Raw genomic sequence first — 21,678 nt, forward strand, 5'->3', positions numbered from 1 at the left:
GTTCCCCCTCCCTTGGCAAATGGGCATTGTCCCATATTGGAAGAGGAAGAGGTTTTTTATGGGTATATAAGCAATTGCTCTTCTTCTAGCTCTTAAAGAGTTGAGAAGAAGGCAAGCCTCGCGCCGTCGTCGTCGTCGCTCGCTCGGCTCGGCTTCGGCTTCGGCTTCGAATTGATTAACTTTTTGGACCAAATTTATTTGTTAATAGTAAAATATTAACAGAAATGTTATCCGTTTTTCTGTTTTGGTAACAGAAAAGTAACTATCCGTTTTTCTGTTCTGGGAGCGTTATGTATAACGGTAAGTCTCGCCATATACGACGAAGACATAAAACCGTTAGACAATTACTCTCTAGAGGAATTATCACGATTGACTATGTAAAGTCAAGTGATAATGTGTCGGATCCACTTACAAAAGGCCTAACTAGAGAGGTAGTTGAGAAGTCATCAAAGGGAATGGGACTGTGGCCGAGAACAAGTCATAGTGGCGGTAACTCTACCTAGAAGACTGGAGATCCCAAGATCTAGGTTCAAGGAGATCAAACAAAGTCATTTATGACGGTTCAACATTGTCAACTAAACTTTTGGTCCATTCTCGTGATGAGACAATGTTCAGTACCAAGGATAAAGCATTAAGGCTTTTTAATGATTTCTAAATTTGATACAGGGTATATCAAATAGTGTATCTACGGGATGACACGTTTAGGAATCACCTATGTAAGTGTGAAGTGTTAGCCGCTTCAAGGAGAACACAGAAAGGCCAGTTCTCTACGCACTTATGAAACCAGACGGTGTTCATGGCTGAAACGAACACAACAATGAGAACCAAAGACGGTTAAGGGTTGGTTGTGTGACTTGTGGTTGTCTAGGTATACACTAAAGTTCGACGGTTCAAAGATATCAAATCTACCGATTGATCGAGTATATCCGACATAAGTTCACTACGGAAAGTTCAAAGGGAAACCTACTTATCCAGATGCAATTAATCCTTACTTGTGAATCACAGAGTTTTTCATGCATACTTCCGTGATATAGTCATTCCCCATTCATGTGGGGGATTGTTGGGTTTTTAAGGTATTTAATTAATATATTAAATACTTAAAAGAGGGTGAATGGGAAATGGAGGGAAATGAAATTTTTGAGTGAAATTTTAAGTTCCCCCTCCCTTGGCAAATGGGCATTGTCCCATATTGGAAGAGGAAGAGGTTTTTTATGGGTATATAAGCAATTGCTCTTCTTCTAGCTCTTAAAGAGTTGAGAAGAAGGCAAGCCTCGCGCCGTCGTCGTCGTCGCTCGCTCGGCTCGGCTTCGGCTTCGGCTACGGCTACGGCTTCGGCTTCGGCTTCGGCTTCGGATTCGGATTCGGATTTGGATTTGGATTTGGTCAAATGATCGATTGATTGATTAACTTTTTGGACCAAATTTATTTGTTAATAGTAAAATATTAACAGAAATGTTATTAAATATTTGTTTTAATAACAAAATATTAATATTAAATATTAATATCAAATCCAATCCGTTTTTCTGTTTTGGTAACAGAAAAGTAACTACCCTCTTCAATTTTCCCTCTTTATTTTCCCTCTTTATTATTGAGTAAATGGCCATTTATGTAATGGCATTTATGTTGTGGGCGTTTTGCATAAACAGCCATTCTGAAGAGACCCAACTTTGGCTATAAATACAACAATATTCTGCTCAGAATTTTAACTACTTTTTTCTGAGTTTCCTCTCCTTCTTCTGCATACTTTTAGCATCAAAACTAAGCAAAAAGTAAGTGTGATTTGCTACCGAACTTTGTGTTCGCTGAAACACTGGGGTTTGAAGTACCACTACACCAGTGTGTAATTCGTTCTATCTTGGGAGGAAATAATCCATAACCTTGGGTACTAGGAGGGGATTAAATTCCTTAAGGAAACACTGTGAATTCAGTGGGCTCGAATTGGTTTATGTCATTTCTGTTTATATTCATTACTGTTTATATTCATTTATATTTCCAGAATTTATTTTACAAATACAGTGTAATAACAGAGTTGATGGTGGTCTTTGCTGCTTGCTGAGCAACTAGTGACGAAGATGACGCTGGAGGATGTAGCAGAGAGGTCGATCGAAGTTTTTTGGTTGCCTTGCTGGTGGCTGAACAGCTGATAGTGATGAGTGATGACTGATCAAGTGGTGATGGAGAGATAATTATGAAAATGAGGAGGATGTTGGAGAAGATGCCGAGGAGAGGAAAGGGGGAGTTTTCTTGTTTTTTTTTTTTTTTGTTTTTGTTTTTGACGTGTATCATTTTTGCGTAGCACGCGTCATACACTACCTGATATAAAGTGATCTTAATTCATGTAATAGGGTATTAGTAACAAATGTTTCACGTATTTAAGGCATGTAAATGATAATATGGAAAGGGCATAGTACGTATTAAGCCTTAACAAAGGAATCCTTAAAGCACATCATAAATTAAAGAAACTATGTTGTCTGTCTCTTTTTTGTATGAGTCATAAATAGTTATACTTGCTAAATAAAATCATTTACTTACTCAAAAAAACAAAGAAACTATATATGTTGCATGCAACAAACAACAATAAAACCAACAACCGAGACATATGAAAAAGTACCCTATTTATTTTGTTGGCAATGAAGAATAATCTTTGCAATATATAAGCATGGACGACGGAGGTTGCATAAATATTGTTGCAATCAATCGCAGATTACAATATTACATATTCGATTAACATATAAATAAATATTCAAGTATATATTTCATATTTGTTCTAATAATAGATTCAACTGAATCTAACATTTTTAGCATGCGACTCTACGTAAAAATATAGTAATAAATTTATATAAATAAAATTAAATATACATTTCATAACTCAATTGAATGCATCACTTATTGCAAGGTGATATGTACCCTTGGCAAGAATCCTTGATTAGCAAGTTTTAGAAAAAAAAATTCATGTCGAAAGTAGTAGTAGGTGACAAAAAGATATCTAATAATGTTAATTAATTATTTATTCTTATATACAAAACGTTTAACGTTTCTTGAGGAAGTGAGAAAGGGGATGTAGCTTGGCGGGGTGATCAAGTCTTGAAAACCCTAGATTTAACATAAGGCGGCAAACGGAAAAAGAAAATTTTCTAAAGTGCCCATATTGACCCCACCCTAGAAATAACAAAAAACATTTTAATGGCGGGTCGACTGTGGGATAAACATTTTCGTAATCAAGGGTAACTTAGTCATTTCGACAATCCCTCGCGCCTAGGGTTTTCGTAAGCCCTCTTATAAACCCCACATTTTATATCTCCTGAGATCAGCCACTAGTCTATTTCAGTGTCGGTCTCTCTATATCTTTCCCGCAGTCTCTCTTCCTATCTCTTCAAGTCGGTTTACTAAACCCCTTAATTTCTACTAATTTCCTGCTAAAACTTTCAGTTTTTGAGTTCTTGAGCGGGTCTAATTAGTTGTTCTTCTAGTTGAAATCAAGAATCAAGTTTGATTCAGCTGATTTATCTACCATTTCTTGTTCTGGGTTTTGCTTAATTAGTTTTTGGTATTAGTAGTTTTAGGTGTGATCATTGAAGCTGAGGTGATCAAGGCTGTTCTATTGGATGTTCTTTCTAGTTAATTAGTTGATCAAAGTGATGGATCTAAGTGATAAAGTGAGTGATCAAGATCCACCCTTCAACCATTTTACCTTTGATCATACTTGTTGAAACTCTCTCTCTATATATGTGTATGTACTAATATCTGATTCTTTTTTTGTATAGGGTTGGGGATCTGAGGATATGATGAGCCAAACAGAAAGAGAAAACAGCGAAAGCCAACTCAAAACATGTGCTGATTGTGGTACCACCAAAACTCCTCTTTGGCGTGGTGGCCCTGCTGGCCCTAAGGTCAGTAATATATATATATATATACTTGAATTAGATATTTTAATTATATTTTTGAAAAGATTGTAATGATTTGATTTTATGAATGCAGTCACTGTGTAATGCGTGTGGGATCAGGAGCAGGAAGAAGAGAAGAGCACTTCTGGGATTGAACAAAGAAGACAAGAAATTGAAGAAATCATCTGAAAATAAAAACCAGTGCAGTAACAGTAGTACGAGCAGCAGTGGAGATAGTACCAGCAGCAGTAGCAGTAATGGTTGTTTATTAAAGAAGAAATTGTTGCCTTTTGGTAGACAAGTAGTAGCATTGCAGAGACCAAGATCAAGATCAAGATCAAGACCAACTTCAACTCACAAGCTTGGTGAAGTAGAACAAGCTGCTTTCTTGTTGATGGCTCTCTCTTGCGGCTCTGTTTATGCATAAATCAAACAGAAATGTTGTACTAGGAGCTGTTGTGGTTGTACCTTTTTTGGTTGGTGAGATGAGTGAGTGAGTGGGTGGGTAGGTGTATGAACAGAATGATAAAAGAAAGAGCCTAATCAAGTTGGCTCTCCTTTGAATTGAAAAGTGGTCTATCCTTTTAAATTAATTAAATTTATTTTAGTTTAATGAAAACTTATTGTTATGCTTTATCATGTCATGATTCATGAGAATTCTTCAAAATTTATTGATATACATAAATTTAAAGATAATTTTATGCAATCATCAAGTAAATTTCGATCAAGATTATTTTATGCAACCAGCTTTAACAGATATTTTCTTTTTGTAGAAAATGTTAATAAGATGCAAAATTAAGTTAGGTGATGGTGTAGCTTTAAGATTTTTGAAAATTTTAATGTTAGATATCATAACATTTGATGTAAAATAAGAAAATTTGAAATAGAATTATAATAATTTGAATATAAAAATATGTTATTTTCGTGCATAGATTAATAAATTAGTGTCACCTAAATTGAAATAGATGAAGTATTATCTAAGTGTCATAATCTTTTAATACAAGAGCCTATTATATTCTAGTTTTGAATTGATGGAAATCGTGCTATTATAAATGATATGTTTAAACCGTTTGCACTTTGTTTGCACATATTTGTAAAAGGAGTTTGAAGTACCCGTTAAAATCATGACTTTGATGTGAAAAAGTATGATGATTGTATTCAAACTGTATCCTTATATAACAATACTTTATTATAAAAATTAAATTTTTTTGAAATTAAATTTTATGTTATGTATAATATATATTTTCTATTAATTTACTATAATATCAAAAAAAATATTTAAAAGAAAAAGAATGTTATAAAGAAGTTTAACTGTACTAGTAAAATCTCCTCGATGAGATAATGTTGACACAACACACAAATAAGATACGCAATTCTGATTTTTGTGTGGGAGTAGAAATGGTGTCTAAGTATTTTGGAGGCATCCCATTTATTTTATTCAGTATTCTTAAATCATTTCTCTTTTTGGACTCTGGTGAACCTAACCTGATTTTCCAGCTCATGATTGACATCTTTGCAAGACCTTTGCCTTTTACCTTTTACACTTTGCTTCCGCTAGCCTTTCTACATAATTATTTTTTTTGAAAACAATTAAAGAAACAATTACTAAAAGAGAATAAAATGAGGATGTCGTTCTAGAAAAGTATCTAACACTGTAACACATTCAGTATGTCGATTTGTAGTGCATAGTTAGGAGGGAATGAATACAGCAGTCATCTATAAATAAATCAGCTGTTTATTTCCAAGATACAAGAAAAACTTAGGAAGAAGTATTTAACAAGTCATTGTGATTCCAAACGCATCTATATATTTGTTATCGATTGCGTTTTTTTTTTGGGTTGAAAGACGAAATTTATCATTCATTAACAAGCATAACTACATAAGGATGATTCCCAAGGGGTTGCCAGTATTCTGACTATCATAGCTACTAGTACTAGTAGGACAACTAACATTAGAATTCCCAAGTTGTCCTAGTATAACGCTCCGACCGGTCGTTTTGATCAATTGCACTACGCTCGATTGTTTGACGGCATGAGTAGCTTCGTATGATGTGTTACGACTTATGTGAATCATCGGTTTTGGGTTTTCAGGTTACTCGGAATTGATTTGGAAGAATGATTCTCAGCTTGAAGATTTAAATTTGAAAGGTTTGACCAAGTTTTTGACTTTTAGTATTTGACCTCGGATTGGATTTCTGATGGTTCCGTTAGCTTCATTGGGTGATTTTGGATTTAGGAGCGCGTCTGGAATGTAGTTTGGAGGTCTGTGGTAGAATTAGGCTTGAATTGGCCAATTGAAAATTTGGTGATTCCCGGGCGGCAGTGGAAAATTTGATATCAGAGTCGGAATGGAATTCTGAGAGTTGGAGTAGGTTTGTAGTGTCATTTGTGTCGTGTGTGCAAAACTTGAGGTTATTCGGACGAGGTTTGATATGTTTCGGCGTCGTTTGCGGAACTTAGAAGTTTAGAAGTTCTTAGGCTTGAATCCGAGATTTGATTTGATGTTCAGTGTTGTTTTGAGTGATCTGTAGTTCCGACTAAGTTTGAATGATGTTTATAGGATGTGTTCGTATGTTTGGATGAGGTCCCGAGGGCTTCGGATGTGTTTCGGATAGTTATCGGAGGAGATTAGCTGTTGAAACAGGTGCTGGGTTGCTGATGGGAGTTGCTAGAGTTTAAGGGAGGTTCTCTGAAGTTGAGAACGCGGACCGCGCCAGAAATTCGCGGTAAGCGGTGTGTTTTCGCGAGAGTGGAAGAATTTCGCGCTTAGCGGAGGAGGATGGTGCGGACAGAGATGAAGGACGCGGGGGGCGACTGTAGTTCCACGATCAGCGGTGAAGGACGCGGCGGCGGTGGATTTTCGGCGGTCAGTGAATTTGGGATCCGGGAGTGCGCTATATATACGGGATTTAGGGTATTATTTCACATTTTGGACCTAGGGAGCTCGGTTGTGGCGATTTTCCGAGGGTTTTTCAAGCAAATTCATCGGGGTAAGTGATTCAACTCGGATTTGGTTAATATACATGAATATATCACTGATTTCATCATTTGATTAGTACTTTGAGGTGGAAATTTGGGGAAAAATTGTGAAAAATTTCATAAAATGAATTTTTGATATTTGAATGTCGATTTGGAGTCGGATTTTAGTGAAACTAGTTTGATTAGTCTCGTAATCGAATGGGATGTCGGATTTTGTGACTTTGGTCGGATTTTGAGACGTGGGCCCGGGGCCCGCCTTTTGAGTTGAACTTTTGACTTTCGGCCTAAAGCTTAGTATTTTCTTATGGGATTGATTCCTTCAGCTTGTGTTGATTGTATCGAATTATTTATGGCTAGATTCGGAGCATCCGGAGGTCGATTTGAGGGGCAAAGGCATCACGGAGTAGGATTTTGGCTTGCTTGGTGTCGGAATTAGCTTATTTCAGATAAGTAACTCTTCTAAACTTTGTGCTGAGGGTATGAAACCCCAAATTATGTGTTGCGTGATTGATGTTGAGTTGGCGCACATGCTAGGTGACGGGCGTGTGGGCGTGCTGATGATAGGCTATAATTACGTATTTTAGTCGATTGTTACAATCTAATTTACTGCACTTTAGTTGAGTTTGCGCTTTAATCGATAGTGTTTTGCACTAATTGTGTGTTTTATACCTTGTAGGAGTGATTCCGAGCTATATAGATGTTATGGAATGAATTCAAGTGATTTGGAGCTTTGAAGTCTGAGTAAAAGCCCAAGGAATTAAGCCGGAATCGTGTTCAGGGGTCAAATTTGATAGTTAAGAACAAACGAAGACTCGAGTAGGCATATTGCGTACTGTCTAATAAAATAGACATAACTCTTTGATCCAAAGTCCATTTGGGCTATATAATATATAGTTGGAAAGCTAACTCAAAGTGCTACAACTTTCATGTTTTATATTTTTCTAAATTCCCAACAGAACACGGTGAAAAATGCGGTCGAAACCGTGACAGTGGACCTGGACGCGGACTGAGGCAGTGCACTAGGAAAATACCGCGCCCGGACCATGACCGCGAGCGTCCAGACCTGAAAAATTGTCCTTTTTCGCGTAGGAGAAGGTATAATTGTTTAGGCCCGACCCTACTTGTTATATATACATGGAAAACGGTATTTTGAGGAGGTAAGACATATTTTTGACACAGATTCGACCTAAGGAGGCAGAGACACAATAGGAGCAAGGAGGGGAATTCTTCTACGAGTTTTTCCTTCCTCTTCCTATTTTTTCATTGTTGGTTATGACTTTTAGTATAGTAGTTTTACATACTATTATGAATAGCTAATTTGTTATCTAGGGTTTTGATGGAACCTTTTGTAGGATAAATTCTTGTTATATTTTTATATAATTGAGCCGTTGGATTTCTCTACTTGTTCAACTACGTGTTTATTGTTGTTGATTGAATGGCCATCGATTAACTGTGCCTATTTATTATGTGTTGCTTGAGAAAGGATACATAGTTAGGTGGTTGTTGAACAACGTCACTCCTAACATATGTGAAAAATCAATACAATGGGTTTAAAGGCAGGTTTACAAATAACAAAGCCTTGACGTGGTCATAATGAGCGGTTAGATAAAGCCAACTAGCGTAGTTCGAGAGAATAGTCTAGTAAATTGTTGTAGTTGCTTGAGAGAGAATTATGACACCTAAGGTGCTCACGATCAGTAGAGAATACATTGCCAAAATTGTAGGGAACATAGCTAGAAAGATTCCGATAATTGGGGAAATCATAACTCTAGACCTCCTTAATTTAGTCTCCAACCCTTTGTCTCATTAGTTGATAATTTACCGCTTTCTAGTATTTGCTAATTAATTAGTTAATAATATAAATCACAATCTTTATAATTATTGGTCAAACTTGTCTTCTTAGTGATATTAAACAGATATAGCTAAGCCTTAGTACTCTGTGGGATTCGACTCCGGACTTTTAGACCGGATTATATTTGCGGTGACCGCTTATCCTTTTTAGGACTAGAGTTGGGCGTGATCATGTGCACCCTGTGAGTTGTGACTCTGTTGTTTCCAGGGCACTGAATAGTGGCCCTATTTTATTGATATCTGTGTTTTCCCCATGTGATAAGATAAATGAGCTGTACATCATGCTAAATATAATGTTTAGGATTTATGCTGATATTGTTGGGACCCATAGTGATTGTTTCTTGGTGTCATCTCATCGATTTCATTGATATATCGTACTCAGCCGCATTCATGCATTCATATCATATCTCAGTCTCAGTTGTTATTATTTGGCACATCATATCATTGTTTCTGGCTAGTTTCATGGCATTGTGAGCCCGTGTGTGTGAGACTGGAGAGTGATGACTCAGTGAGGCCGAGAGCCTGATTATGATTGACAGTTATGGGATCGGGCTGCACGCCGCAGTGGTTATGTTGATGATTATGATAGCGCTTGGGCTGTAGGAGCCCCAACGGAGTCTGTAACACTCCCCCAGTGAGCGCGGATGATATTATTGAGGGATGGATTTCCCTGGACATGGATTTGTCCGAAGTATTGATATATGGAGATGGATTTCTCCACAGGGATGGATTTCCCTTTTTCCTCGGTACCGAGTGACGTCTAGTCATTGCTAAGTATGTTCCGGGATAGATTTCCCTGGGCCGCATGGTCCATATACGGTACCGGGTGGTTGATCATTTATATATTATTGAGGGATGGATTTCCTTGGGCATGGATTTGTCCGAAGTAATTGATACCTGGAGATGGATTTCTCCATAGGGTTGAATTACCCTTTATCCTCGGTGCTGGACGACTTATAGTCAGTGTCGTATATGTTCCGGGATGGATTTCCCTGGGCCGTATGGGCCATATACAAAACCGGGTGGTTGAGTGGGATGTAGTGAGGGTGAGTACTCTGAGAGTGTGAGTACATGATTCATCTCTGAGGTACATGGCATTGGCGTGCATATATGGCATACATGCATAGAGATGCATTTTTGCTCATGCTGTACGGGTTCACGTCATTCATGACTTTTTTTTACATACATCGGTATGTGGTTATAAAGAGGTATTTCACACTTGTTATTTGAAAAAGGAAATGAAACATGTTTACCTATTGTGGAAAGGATTTTCAGAAAAACAGTTACAATTTTCAAAACTTACTCAAATATTTAGCGTTTTCGGTAGAGGAATTGGGCTTTCATTTGTATACTTGAAAAGTGGAACTGTTTTCGGAAAACTATGAAAAGGCTAAGAACCTTATTTTTGAGTTATTTCTGTACTTATCTGCTGTACACTGTGTGAACTACTGTTGGATTATTTGTGTTGGACCCGACCTATGCACCAGCTCGTTACTACTTTCAACCTGAGGTTAGGTTTGTTACTTTTTGAGTACAAGGGGTCGGTTGTACTCATACTGCACTTCCTGCACAGTGCATGCAGATCTCGAATGCTGATGCTGCTTCGTTTGATGGTTGCTGGATTTGAAGGCGTACCTGCGTTCCTGCCGTAGCTGCCTCTTGTTCACGGTAGCCTTAGACTATAAAATTCTGTTTATGTACTTTTCAAACAGAAGATGTATTTTCTTCATATCGGCTTTGTAAACTCTATTCTTAGAAGCTCATGATTTGTACTACCAGTCCTTGGGAAATGTAATAGATCTAGATAATTTATTTATGTCTAATTGACTTATTAACATTATTGAGGTTTGATAGTTATTAGTTGGCTTACTTGGCGGGTTGGGTTAGATGCCATCACGACTAGTGGATTTTGGGTCGTGATAGATTAGTATCAGAGCCCTAGGTTCATAGGTTCTACAAGTCATGAGCAAATGTCTAGCAGAGTCTTGCGGATCGGTATGATGACGTCCATATCTATCTTCGAGAGGCTACATGACATTTAGGATATACTTCCCTTCTTTCTTTCCTTATCGTGCGACAATGATTCAGCTTGAAGCGTAACTCTTTGAATTCCTTCCACGCATTCGTATGCGCATATGAGCACTCGATATCAGCTGTACATCGATGGCTTGTGATTCCATGGAAGGGGTGCGAGATGTGATTTCGGTATGCTGATGATGGGCCAGTCTAGAGGACTTGAGGCCGGGTTTTTTCTGTGGCTTGAGTACTGGAATTTCGATTGTGTGAGCACGTGCAATTGGAACTTATATGTCCGTTTGTGTCCTTGTTGATGGGATTTGTGGCTGGATGGCTATGTGATGAGTATGATGTGACTGCGAGATGTATTCATATGGTTGAATGTGACGAGAAGGGTCTGCTTGAAGTGTAGAAAGAACTAATTGGTGCTTGATTTCTATCTTGATTTGATATATTGCCCCGAGTTATGGATGTGTTGAAGGGTCTTTTTATGTTGATTAATTGAGGAGTAAGGTAGATTTCATGTCGTGATATGAGTTTAGACTCAGGAAGGTTAAGTGATTGCGTAATGCTTATGGCTGTGGAAGGGTATAGAGAGAGGTCAGTTTGAGGCAAAGCAGGTGGGCTATCTCCTGCGGGGTGTCCTGAGGTTTGTGTGATCCCTATGTTGTTTGTTGGGAGTTCTCTTTTACTAGTGAAATATGTGTTGCAATTTGAGTTTGGATCGCTTATGAGAGTGGGCTTGACTGTTACGAGGATGAATACGATTTGCAAATGATTTGAGGTATTATATGGTTTGTGTTGCATGAACTTATGAATGATTTAGTTGAATCTCACTGCGGTATTATGGCTGCAATAAAGTATGGGCATTGGGAGTTATGGTGTGTTTTGATCTATCGCTTTAAGCCAAGTGGGCGAGTCCGCTATTGATAAGTTGGTTTGACGGTTATGTGTTGTATTGGTTTCGGTTTGAGGTATACTTGTGAATGAGTTGTGTTCTGCAGAGGGTGAGATCGAGGATGACTTGAGTAAAGGAATTTCTGGGTACGAGTTGTATTAGGCCTTATGAGTATATGAGAATCACGGAATGATTTGAGTTGTTATTGGTGAAGAATATAATGTGCATGGAGAAAAAATTTATTTGATTGTATTAAGGTGGAGGTACTTCCTGGGTATTGGAGTGCTAATAGGGCACAGGTCGTTCGATCTGTTTGGTCAGCCTAATTGAGATTTGAGTAGAGTGGATGACTCTCGAGAATGGTTCCAACTAATTCAAGATTTATAAGTGGCAATTAGGAATCTTCAGGATGTGTATTTGGCTAGAAACTGAGATTTATATTGGAGGGTGTCAGGATTTGTAGCATTTCTATATCATTATGGATTCTAGATATTAGTATCAAGGAGGCGAAGGTAATGGCTTTAGATTCGCAGAAGGTCTCTTCAGAGCGGGTATCTCGGTTATGGTACTTTTGGGGGTGCTTAAGAAGGAATACAATGGTTTATGAGCCTTAGGGCGGTGTGGTTTCATGCTAAAGTTCGTGGGGCAAGTTTTAATTAAGGATAGTGGTGTACTAGCAAGGAAAAGTATCAATTTGAAGGTAATTTAGAAGGAACTCAGAGAATTAGGACAGCTTGGCAGTAGGTTGGATCGGCATGGTAACGGATATGATTGGTTCTTTGGGTGCTTATGATGTGGTAGGTTCTACAGGGGTTCCGTGGAAATGCTCTTGGGTTTTGGTGACTTGTGTAGCTTGGTTGAGTTAGAAGGATTTAGTCCTGACAGTTTGTTTTGTGCAAATAGGATTCAGAGAGTTCTTGATGGTTTCCACTACGGTTAGAGATGTATATTTCCTACCGGCATGAGGAGCATGTGATGTATAGTGATTCCTAGATGGGATCAGATGGAAAGTTCTTGGCTAATTAAGTATGCAGCTGCTTGTGACTCGGAGTGGATTCAGAGTTCTCGTATTTTTTGTATGATGGCATAGTATATGCGGTGTGTTGTGTAGGATTGAGATTTGCATGTGTAAGGTCACGATTCAGTTTTGAAGGGAAGGTCATGAGTCTTTAGGCATCATGGACAGTTTTAGATGACTAGGTAAATGATATTACTATCTGGTATGGCTTGATGAAAGTATACATTTCAGAAGGGGCAATATGTTTTGATTTATGGATACTTCATTGGTATTGCAGCTCTCTCCTGGTTGATCGACTGCTGATGTTCAAATTTTGCTTTGTGGCGCAGAAGAATTATAAAAGTATTCCTCGTGGGATGATCGTGTATTGGAGAAGTGTTAGACATTCAGGCGGTGGAGTTGAGATCAGATATGGTGATTCGTGTGTTCTATGAATTTGGAGAACGGGAATTCTCAGAAACAGATTGTTTCGTGGTTGTGGACTATGAAGATGTGGCCAAGCTAGACAGATGATAGTATGCTTTATGGTTCAGTTATTGTGGACTTTCGGAGTGTTATGTATCTATTTTTGGGTGACCGAATTGATTTAGGGTTCATTATTAGGCCCGATTGAGATAGGTGTTTTGCACCGAGTCGGATTGGTTGGCTTCGTAGTGCTATTGTTGAGGGACGTGCCATCCAGTTATTGTTGGGCTTATTTGTGTTCTGGTATGATTTATGAGTTACTCTCCCATGCTACGGGGAGTTGTGATTCATTGGTTTTAGGCGCACATGGTGCGATTCTATTATGGTCTTATAGCGGAATTTAATGAGATGAGTAATTGGGTAGTGCATGATAGAGGCGTATTGGGTATGTTCTTTCGGGTTTCGTGTGGCATTGTATCGTCTGATTCTCCGTAGATATGGTAATGCAGGTTTAGCACTTGACGTCGAATTTCGCGTGGTTATTGATTTTGAGCAAGGCGGAGCGAGGCATATAATATGAACCAGCGTGGTTGGAAGAATAATATCAAAAGTCGGCTTAGAAATTTGCTAAAGTTCCTATCGAAGGAGAGGGAGTTCTACAACTTGTTGATCCGACGAATGGTTATGATTTTCTGCGCGTTTCTTTCATCATTGGCAGTATATGAAAGTGTTAGAACGAGGCTTTGTTTGATGAGAGGATTATTACCGACATTGGGTTGTTTTGAGCAGCTACTTTGGTTGGAAATTATCGTTGTGAGTGTTTGAGTTATGTGGTATAACATGTGATTCCATCTTGGGTTATGGCTATGGCTTGTCACAGCTTGTTCAGACTTATACAGTGTGAAGATGCAAGATTCTGGTCTTACAGAAAATTTCGGATATAGAAATTGGATTCTAAGGCTTATGGGCTAGGTTGGGTTAAGGAATGTCAGTCATGTTGTGTTATCAGGCCTATACGGGATAGGGTGACGTGGGATCATCCCCGGGTATGTGCATGGTAAGGTTATGCAGCGATTTGCTGGCTTTTGGAACAACTCTGGGAACGTTCGAGGACAAACGTATGTTTAAGTGGGGGAGGATGTAACGCCCCGACCGGTCGTTTTGAGCAATTGCACTACGCTCGGTTGTTTGAGGGCATGAGTAGCTCCGTATGATGTATTACGACTTATGTGAATCATTGGTTTTGGGTTTTCAGGTTACTCAGAATTGATTTGGAAGAATGATTCTTAACTTGAAGCTTTAAATTTGAAAGGTTTGACCAAGTTTTTGACTTTTAGTATTTGACCTCGGATTGGATTTCTGATGGTTCTGTTAGCTCCGTTGGTTGATTTTGGACTTAGGAGCGCGTCCGGAAGTTCGGAGGTTCGTGGTAGAATTAGGCTTGGATTGGCCAAGTGGAAATTTGGTGATTCCCGGGCGGCAGTGGAAAATTTGATATCAGAATCGGAATGGAATTCCGAGAGTTGGAGTAGGTTCTAGTGTCATTTGTGTCATGTGTGCAAAACTTGAGGTTATTCGGACGAGGTTTGATATGTTTCGGTGTCGTTTGCGGAACTTGGAAGTTTAGAAGTTCTTAGGCTTGAATCTGATATTCGATTCGATGTTCGGTGTTATTTTGAGTGATCCGTAGATTCGACTAAGTTTGAATGATGTTATAGGATGTGTTGGTACGTTTGGATGAGGTCCTGAGGGCCTCGGATGTGTTTCGGATAGTTATCGGAGGAGATTAGCTGTTGAAACATGTGCTGGGTTGCTAAGGGGAGTTGCTAGAGTTTCAGGGAGGTTCTCTGAAGTTGAGAACACGGACCGCGCCAGAAATTCGTGGTAAGTGGTGTGTTTTCGCGGGAGCGGCAGAATTTCGCGCTCAACGGAGGAGGCTGGCGCAGACAATGGTAAAGGACGCGGAGGCGGTGGATTTTTGGCGGTCAACGAATTTGGGATCTGGGAGTGCGCTATATATACGGGATTTAGGGTATTATTTCACATTTTGGACCTAGGGAGCTTGGTTTGTGGTGATTTTTCGAGGGTTTTTCAAGAAAATTCATCGAGGTAAGTGATTCTAACTCGGATTTGATTAATATACATGAATATATCACTGATTTCATCATTTGATTTGTACTTTGAGGTGGAAATTTGGGGAAAAATTGTGGAAAATTTCATAAAATGAATTTTTGATATTTGAATGTTGATTTGGAGTCGGATTTGAGTGAAACTAGTATGGTTAGTCTCGTAATTGAATGGGTTGTCGAATTTTGTGACTTTGATTGGATTTCGAGACGTGAGCCCGGGGCCTGTCTTTTGAGCTGAACTTTTGACTTTCGGCCTAAAGCTTAGTATTTTCTTATGGGATTGATTCCTTCAGCTCGTGTTGATTGTATCGAATTGTTTATGGCTATATTCGGATCATCCGGAGGTCGATTTGAGGCGCAAAGGCATCGCGGAGTAGGATTTTGGCTTGACGGTGTCGGAATTGGCTTATTTCAGATAAGTAACTCTTCTAAACTTAGTGCTGAGGGTATGAAACCCCGAATTATGTGTTACGTGATTGATGTTGAGGTGACGCACATGCTAGGTGACGGGCGTGTGGGCGTACACCCTGTGAGTTGTGACCCTATTGTTTCCAGGGCACTGAATAGTGGCCCTATTTTATTGATATCTGTGTTTTCACCATGTGATAAGATAAATGAGCTGTACATCATGCTAAATATAATGTTTAGGCTTTATGCTGATATTGTTGGGACCCATATTGGTTGTTTCTTGGTGTCATCTCATCGATTTCATTGACATATCGTACTAAGTCGTATTCATGCATTCATATCATATCTCAGTCTCAGTTGTTATTATTTGGCACATCATATCATTGTTTCGGGCTAGTTTCATGTCATTGTGAGCCCGTGTGTGTGAGAATGGAGAGTGATGACTGAGTGAGGCCGAGAGCCTGATTATGATTGACAGTTATGGGATCGGGCTGCACGCCGCAGTGGTTATGTTGACGATTATGATAGCGCTTGGGCTGTAGGAGCCCCTCCGGAGTCTGTAACACTCCCCAGTGAGTACGGATGATATTATTGAGGGATGAATTTTCCTGGACATGGATTTGTCCGAAGTATTGATATATGGAGATGGATTTCTCCACAGGGATGGATTTCCTTTTTTCCTCGGTACCGAGTGACGTCTAGTCATTGTTGAGTATGTTCTGGGATGGATTTCCCTGGGCCGCATGGGCCATATACAGTACCGGGTGGTTGAGCATTTATATAATTGAGGAATGGATTTCCTTGGGCATGGATTTGTCCGAAGTACTTATACCTGGAGATGGATTTCTCCATAGGGTTGGATTACCCTTTATCCTCGGTGCTGGACGACTTATAGTCAGTGTTGTATATGTTCCGGGATGGATTTTCCTGGGCCGTATGGGCCATATACAGTACCGAGTGGTTGAGTGGGATGTAGTGAGGGTGAGTACTCTGAGAGTGTGAGTACATGATTCATCTCTGAGGTACATGGCATTGGGATGCATATATTGCATACATGCATAGAGACGCATTTTTCCTCATGCTCTACCGTATCACGTCACCTCATGACTTTTTTACATACATCAATATGTGGTTATAGAGAGGTATTTCACACTTGTTATTTGAAAAAGGAAATGAAATATGTTTACCTATTGTGGAAATGATTTTCAGAAAAACAGTTACAATTTTCAAAACTTACTCATATTTTTAACGTTTTTGGCAGAGGAATTGGGCTTTCATTTGTATACTTGAAAAGTGGAATTGTTTTCGGAAAACTATGAAAAGGCCGAGCACCTTATTTCTGAGCTATTTCTGTACTTATCTGTTGTACACTGTATGAACTACTGTTGGATTATTTGTGTTGGACCCGACCTATGCACCAGCTCATTACTGCTTTCAACCTGAGGTTAGGTTTGTTACTTTTTGAGTACATGGGGTCGGTTGTACTCATACTGCACTTCCTGCACGGTGCGTGCAGATCCCGGATGCCGATATTGCTTCGTTCGATGGTTGCTGGATTTGAAGGCGTACCTGCGTTCCTGCCGTAGCTGCCTCTTGTTCACGGTAGCCTTAGACTATAAAATTCTATTTATGTACTTTTCAAACGGAAGATGTATTTTCTTCATATCGGCTTTATAAACTCTATTCTTAGAAGCTCATAATTTGTACTACCAGTCCTTGGCAAATGTAATAGATCCAGGTAATTTATTTATGTCTAATTGACTTATTAACATTATTGAGGTTTGATTGTTATTAGTTGGCTTACCTAGCGGGTTGGGTTAGGTGCCATCACGACTAGTGGATTTTGGGTCGTGACACCTAGTATATTTAGTACATTTATAGAAACAAGTCTAGTAGTAGTTACACCAATTTTGTCATCACAGAGTAACTTCAAAAACATTGTAGGTGGTTCGTGCAAGGTTATCAAGAAGTTGATGTTTGTTGCTTTGATCCTTCAGTCGCCAAAAAGTGAGCCAGCTTGTTGCCTTCAGGGAAGTTATGCCGGATCATCAGATTCCCCAGTGTCTTCAGTAATGACCTGCACTCATTAATAATGTTAGCATAATGGTACAATTGTTTTGATCAATTAGGTAAAGTATATCAGTGGCATCACTTTCGATTTTCAAGCTGGGTAGATTTGTGTCACACGCAAGTTGTAAACCCGATTTGAGGGCTAGTAATTCCATATGAGTTGGTGTGAGACCAAAAGTTGCGCTATAGTATCCTAGTTTCCAGTCTCAGTGATGGTCCCGAAAAATACCCGTACCACCTTTTTTGTATTTTCCTTTAGAAACTCCATCAATGTTGAGTTTCAAGGTAGTGGTGTGAGGCGGGTACCACTTAACAGTGATACCTGAGGTTAGAGGATTTTGAAGTGTAGAGTTGGTACAATACTTATATTCCATGGAACGCGTCAAAACAATATTAATGAAAAGGTTGTTCCAAAGATTGTTGAAGGAGTTATGATTTCTATTTAGCCACAGGTGCCAAATAGCAAATGAAAAGAACTCTAGCCATGATATCCCATGGGTCAGTGCTGATGTTAGCTTTTTGAAGAGTAGAGAGCCAGTAAGCGTCGTTAAAATTTAATAGGAGAATTATCAGGTTGAACCTCATTCCAAAAAGTTTGTGCTATAGGGTACTCAAAAAGGATGTGAGTAATGGTTTCCTCTGCCCCTTTGCAAACTGAGCAGGTGGTGTCTACATTCGTACCAATGTGATGAAGGTAACTTTTTGTTTGGAGACGATTATGGGAATATTTCCAGAGGAAGAATTTTATTTTATTAAGAGTATTAAGATTCCAAATCCAGTGATAATTATAGTTATCGTGAGATGTGTCTGTAATTACGTAATAAGTGATTGCAACTTGATTAGTGCATAGAACTTTAACTCAATTATTTATCCTTCAAAAGTAAAACAAGGGAGGAGAAAAACAGGGGCAATAGAATAGTAAATGGAGATGAAGATAAACAAATTTGTTTTCAGCTACTCTATTACTCCCTCTTCCTACGTTAAGAAAGATTGTCCTAATTTGACTTGATACAAACTTTAATAAAGAAGGGAAAACTTTTGACATGTATGGTCTTAAATAATATATAGCATTTGTGTGGCTGTAAAACTTTTGAAACTTGTAGTCTTAAATTTGCTAGAGCATTTGTGTGGCTATAAATGCTTTCTATTAAAGAAATATTGAAAGGTCCTAATCTTCTTGAAACATACGAATAAGAAAATAGTGTCAATATTTTTGCAAGGAAGTAGTATTTAGTTTGGGTCGAGAAGAAAGTGGTTTGGAGAAAGGACAACTTAAACTCACTTCTCATCCAGCTAAAGAAGGAACCAGAGGATATATATTGCTTTCTTTCAAATTTTCCTTTTAATAACCAAACAAAAGAAAGGAAAAACTTGAACATGTCTCTGATCACCAAACGAAGAGTTAACATCTCAAATTGTGTATGCCATTACTCTACTCTTGTGTTTTTTCCCAACAAAATGTTTGAAATACCATGAATAACGAGAGGCAATTTAACTTGGGAGACATCATATTAACTATGTATTTAGTTAATATGATTAAAATGCTCTCATTTGGAAAAAGAAATCTCAAGATGGATCAACAATCCAATATTAACTATATATGGTGCTTATTTTTCTATCAAATGCAAAGTACGTAAAATTATTTTACTTAAGTTGCTGATATCCAACACCTGTGTTTTCGTGCACCCATTTTCTTCATACTGAAAATGGAGACAACTTTTCTTACTTCTTGTTTAAAGTCCTTCTTGCATCATGCAATCTAGCGTGTGTACTGGTTCCCTTACTAGTTTTAGGGATTTATTTATATTAAATTATTAATTGGCAAAAGCAGTTTTCTTTTTAGTATATAGTAAGCACAATTACTTTCTCTTTGTTGGAATTTATTTCTGCCGCGATGATGTGATCGAGATTTTTCTCCTTTTAAATTTTAACACCATCAACAACAATTATTAACTCAATTTCAATCCGTTAAGTTTGAAATTCTTTAAGTGGAAGTACATTAACCAAATACAGTGCCATCATCTTAATGAACAAATCCAAACCACTGGATGAACACAGATTGAAGGCCTACAAGTAACGATAACTTATCATCAATGCCAATTTGTATTGTTCCTTACTTGGGCTTTGGACTCATTTAGGCCAAGTTTATTACATCAGGCCCCAAAAGACCTCTTGAAGGATGATCTAAGCCCTAGTCCAAGGCTACCAAAAGAAGAGAAAATCTCACTTTATACCCATTAATTCCAAACTATTTACTCTTTAATGCCCAGACCCAAACTATTTACTACTCCTACCCATTCGCCCCAAACTATTTACCAGCCTTTATATGTTCCTCTTCATCTTCTTCCTCATTTTACCTTCCTCCAATTCTTTGCTCAACCCCCCATCCATCAATGCCACCCTCCGACGACAGCCTCCAACTCACCGTTAACTACTATGCCAAGACTTGTCCTAAAGTTGAAATTCTCGTTGGCTCAGTAACCTCCCAGATGTTCAAAGATGCCCCTGCCTCTGGCCCTGCCACCATTCGCCTCTTCTTTCATGATTGCTTTGTTGAAGTGGTGCTATTATTTTGAAGATTTATTGTTTGATTCGATGTGGTGCTATAAAATATTGCTTATAGTATCTTCGAGTAAGCTTCCCAGATCTAAATTTTTATGTGTATTTGAATATCCACCTTTGTTGGGCTTGAAGCTCAATTTTATTTTTGAAAATTTCTTGTTTGATTCAAAGTGGGTGCGTTAAATATTGCTTATAGTACCTTCTGGAAGTTAATACTGAAATTTGATAGCATTTGGAGCTGATTTGAGGTGATTGAGATCGAAATTTTCAGTTGAAATCAAAGAAGAACACAACTACAGTATACCGCTATTGTATACAATATGCTGTAGGAGTATATAGCTATACTGCAATAGTATACTATTATAGTTTACAATATACTGCAACGGTATATTGTAACAATCGAAGAAGAACACAGTTACCTAACAGTATACCGCTACAGTATAGAATATACTATAGGAGTATATAGTTATACTGCAACAGTATACTATTATAGTATACAATATATTGTTATAGTATACTGTAATAATATGCAATATACTGTAACAATATGCTGTAATAGTATACAATATACTATAATAGTATACTTATTACCCGTAAATTCACTTGCCTTTTCCCTTTTAATTTGCTTTAAGCTTTTACCCAGCGTGAGGGGTAAATTGAAAATGCCAAAAATAAATAAATATATTATAGTATGATATATAATGTAATGGTATACTCTTACAATTAGATCCTTTTAGAATTTTTTGAGATTTTTATTGACAACTGATATTATTTCAGTTTAATAATTGAATTAAACTTTTTTTAACTCTTTGCGTACAATTGTATACCCTGTTGGTATAACTATATACTAAAGGTGTTAATCGGGCCGGGCTGACCCGCTAACAGCCCGGTTCAACCCGGGTCAGCCCGGTCCAGCCCGTTACTGTAGCAAAAAAAGCGGGTTGGGACGGGTTGGGCGGGGGGCGGGCTACAAACGTTAATTTTTTGTTAAACGGGTGACCGAACCCGCTACAACCCGTTAAGCCCTTAACGGGTTCTTAACGGGCTACAGCCCGGTTCAGCCCGTTAACCCGTAATATAATTTTTTTTTATTTATTAAAATCTGACCGTTGCCAACGGTCAAATACCAAAAAAGACCGTTGGCCAACGGGTTTTTCTGCCCCAACAGCCACTTTTTTTTCTTCTTTATTTATATTTTAACCCCCGACCCCTTATAATTTGTAAATTGCAATTGTAGCCTTTTAAAAACTATAAATACCCCCCTTTCTTCTTCATTATTCCTCACAATTCAATTCATTTTCTCTCTAATTCTCTCTCAATTCTCTCTTGATAATATTCCCAATTACTCATTATTTCAAGCTTTCAACTTTCAAGTTTCATCAAATATTTAGCTTTGTCATTACAAAAGTATTATTATCATAAATTTCTAATTCAATTATTCAAGTGAAGTGTGGCATCA

At 38.3% G+C, this 21,678-nt stretch overlaps 1 protein-coding gene across 1 annotated transcript; it reads left to right on the plus strand.

The window, feature by feature from the left end:
* The first annotated feature begins 3,294 nt into the window (after nt 1-3,294).
* Nucleotides 3,295-4,523, plus strand: LOC109242578 (GATA transcription factor 16-like). Its single transcript, XM_019409420.1, has 3 exons — nt 3,295-3,656; nt 3,765-3,890; nt 3,979-4,523. The coding sequence occupies exons 1-3, from the start codon at nt 3,639-3,641 to the stop codon at nt 4,309-4,311; spliced, it is 477 nt and encodes a 158-aa protein (XP_019264965.1). The 5' UTR covers nt 3,295-3,638; the 3' UTR covers nt 4,312-4,523.
* Nucleotides 4,524-21,678: the final 17,155 nt, after the last annotated feature.

This window comes from Nicotiana attenuata, unplaced genomic scaffold (genome assembly GCF_001879085.1).
Source record: "Nicotiana attenuata strain UT unplaced genomic scaffold, NIATTr2, whole genome shotgun sequence".
NCBI classification, from domain to species: domain Eukaryota; kingdom Viridiplantae; phylum Streptophyta; class Magnoliopsida; order Solanales; family Solanaceae; genus Nicotiana; species Nicotiana attenuata.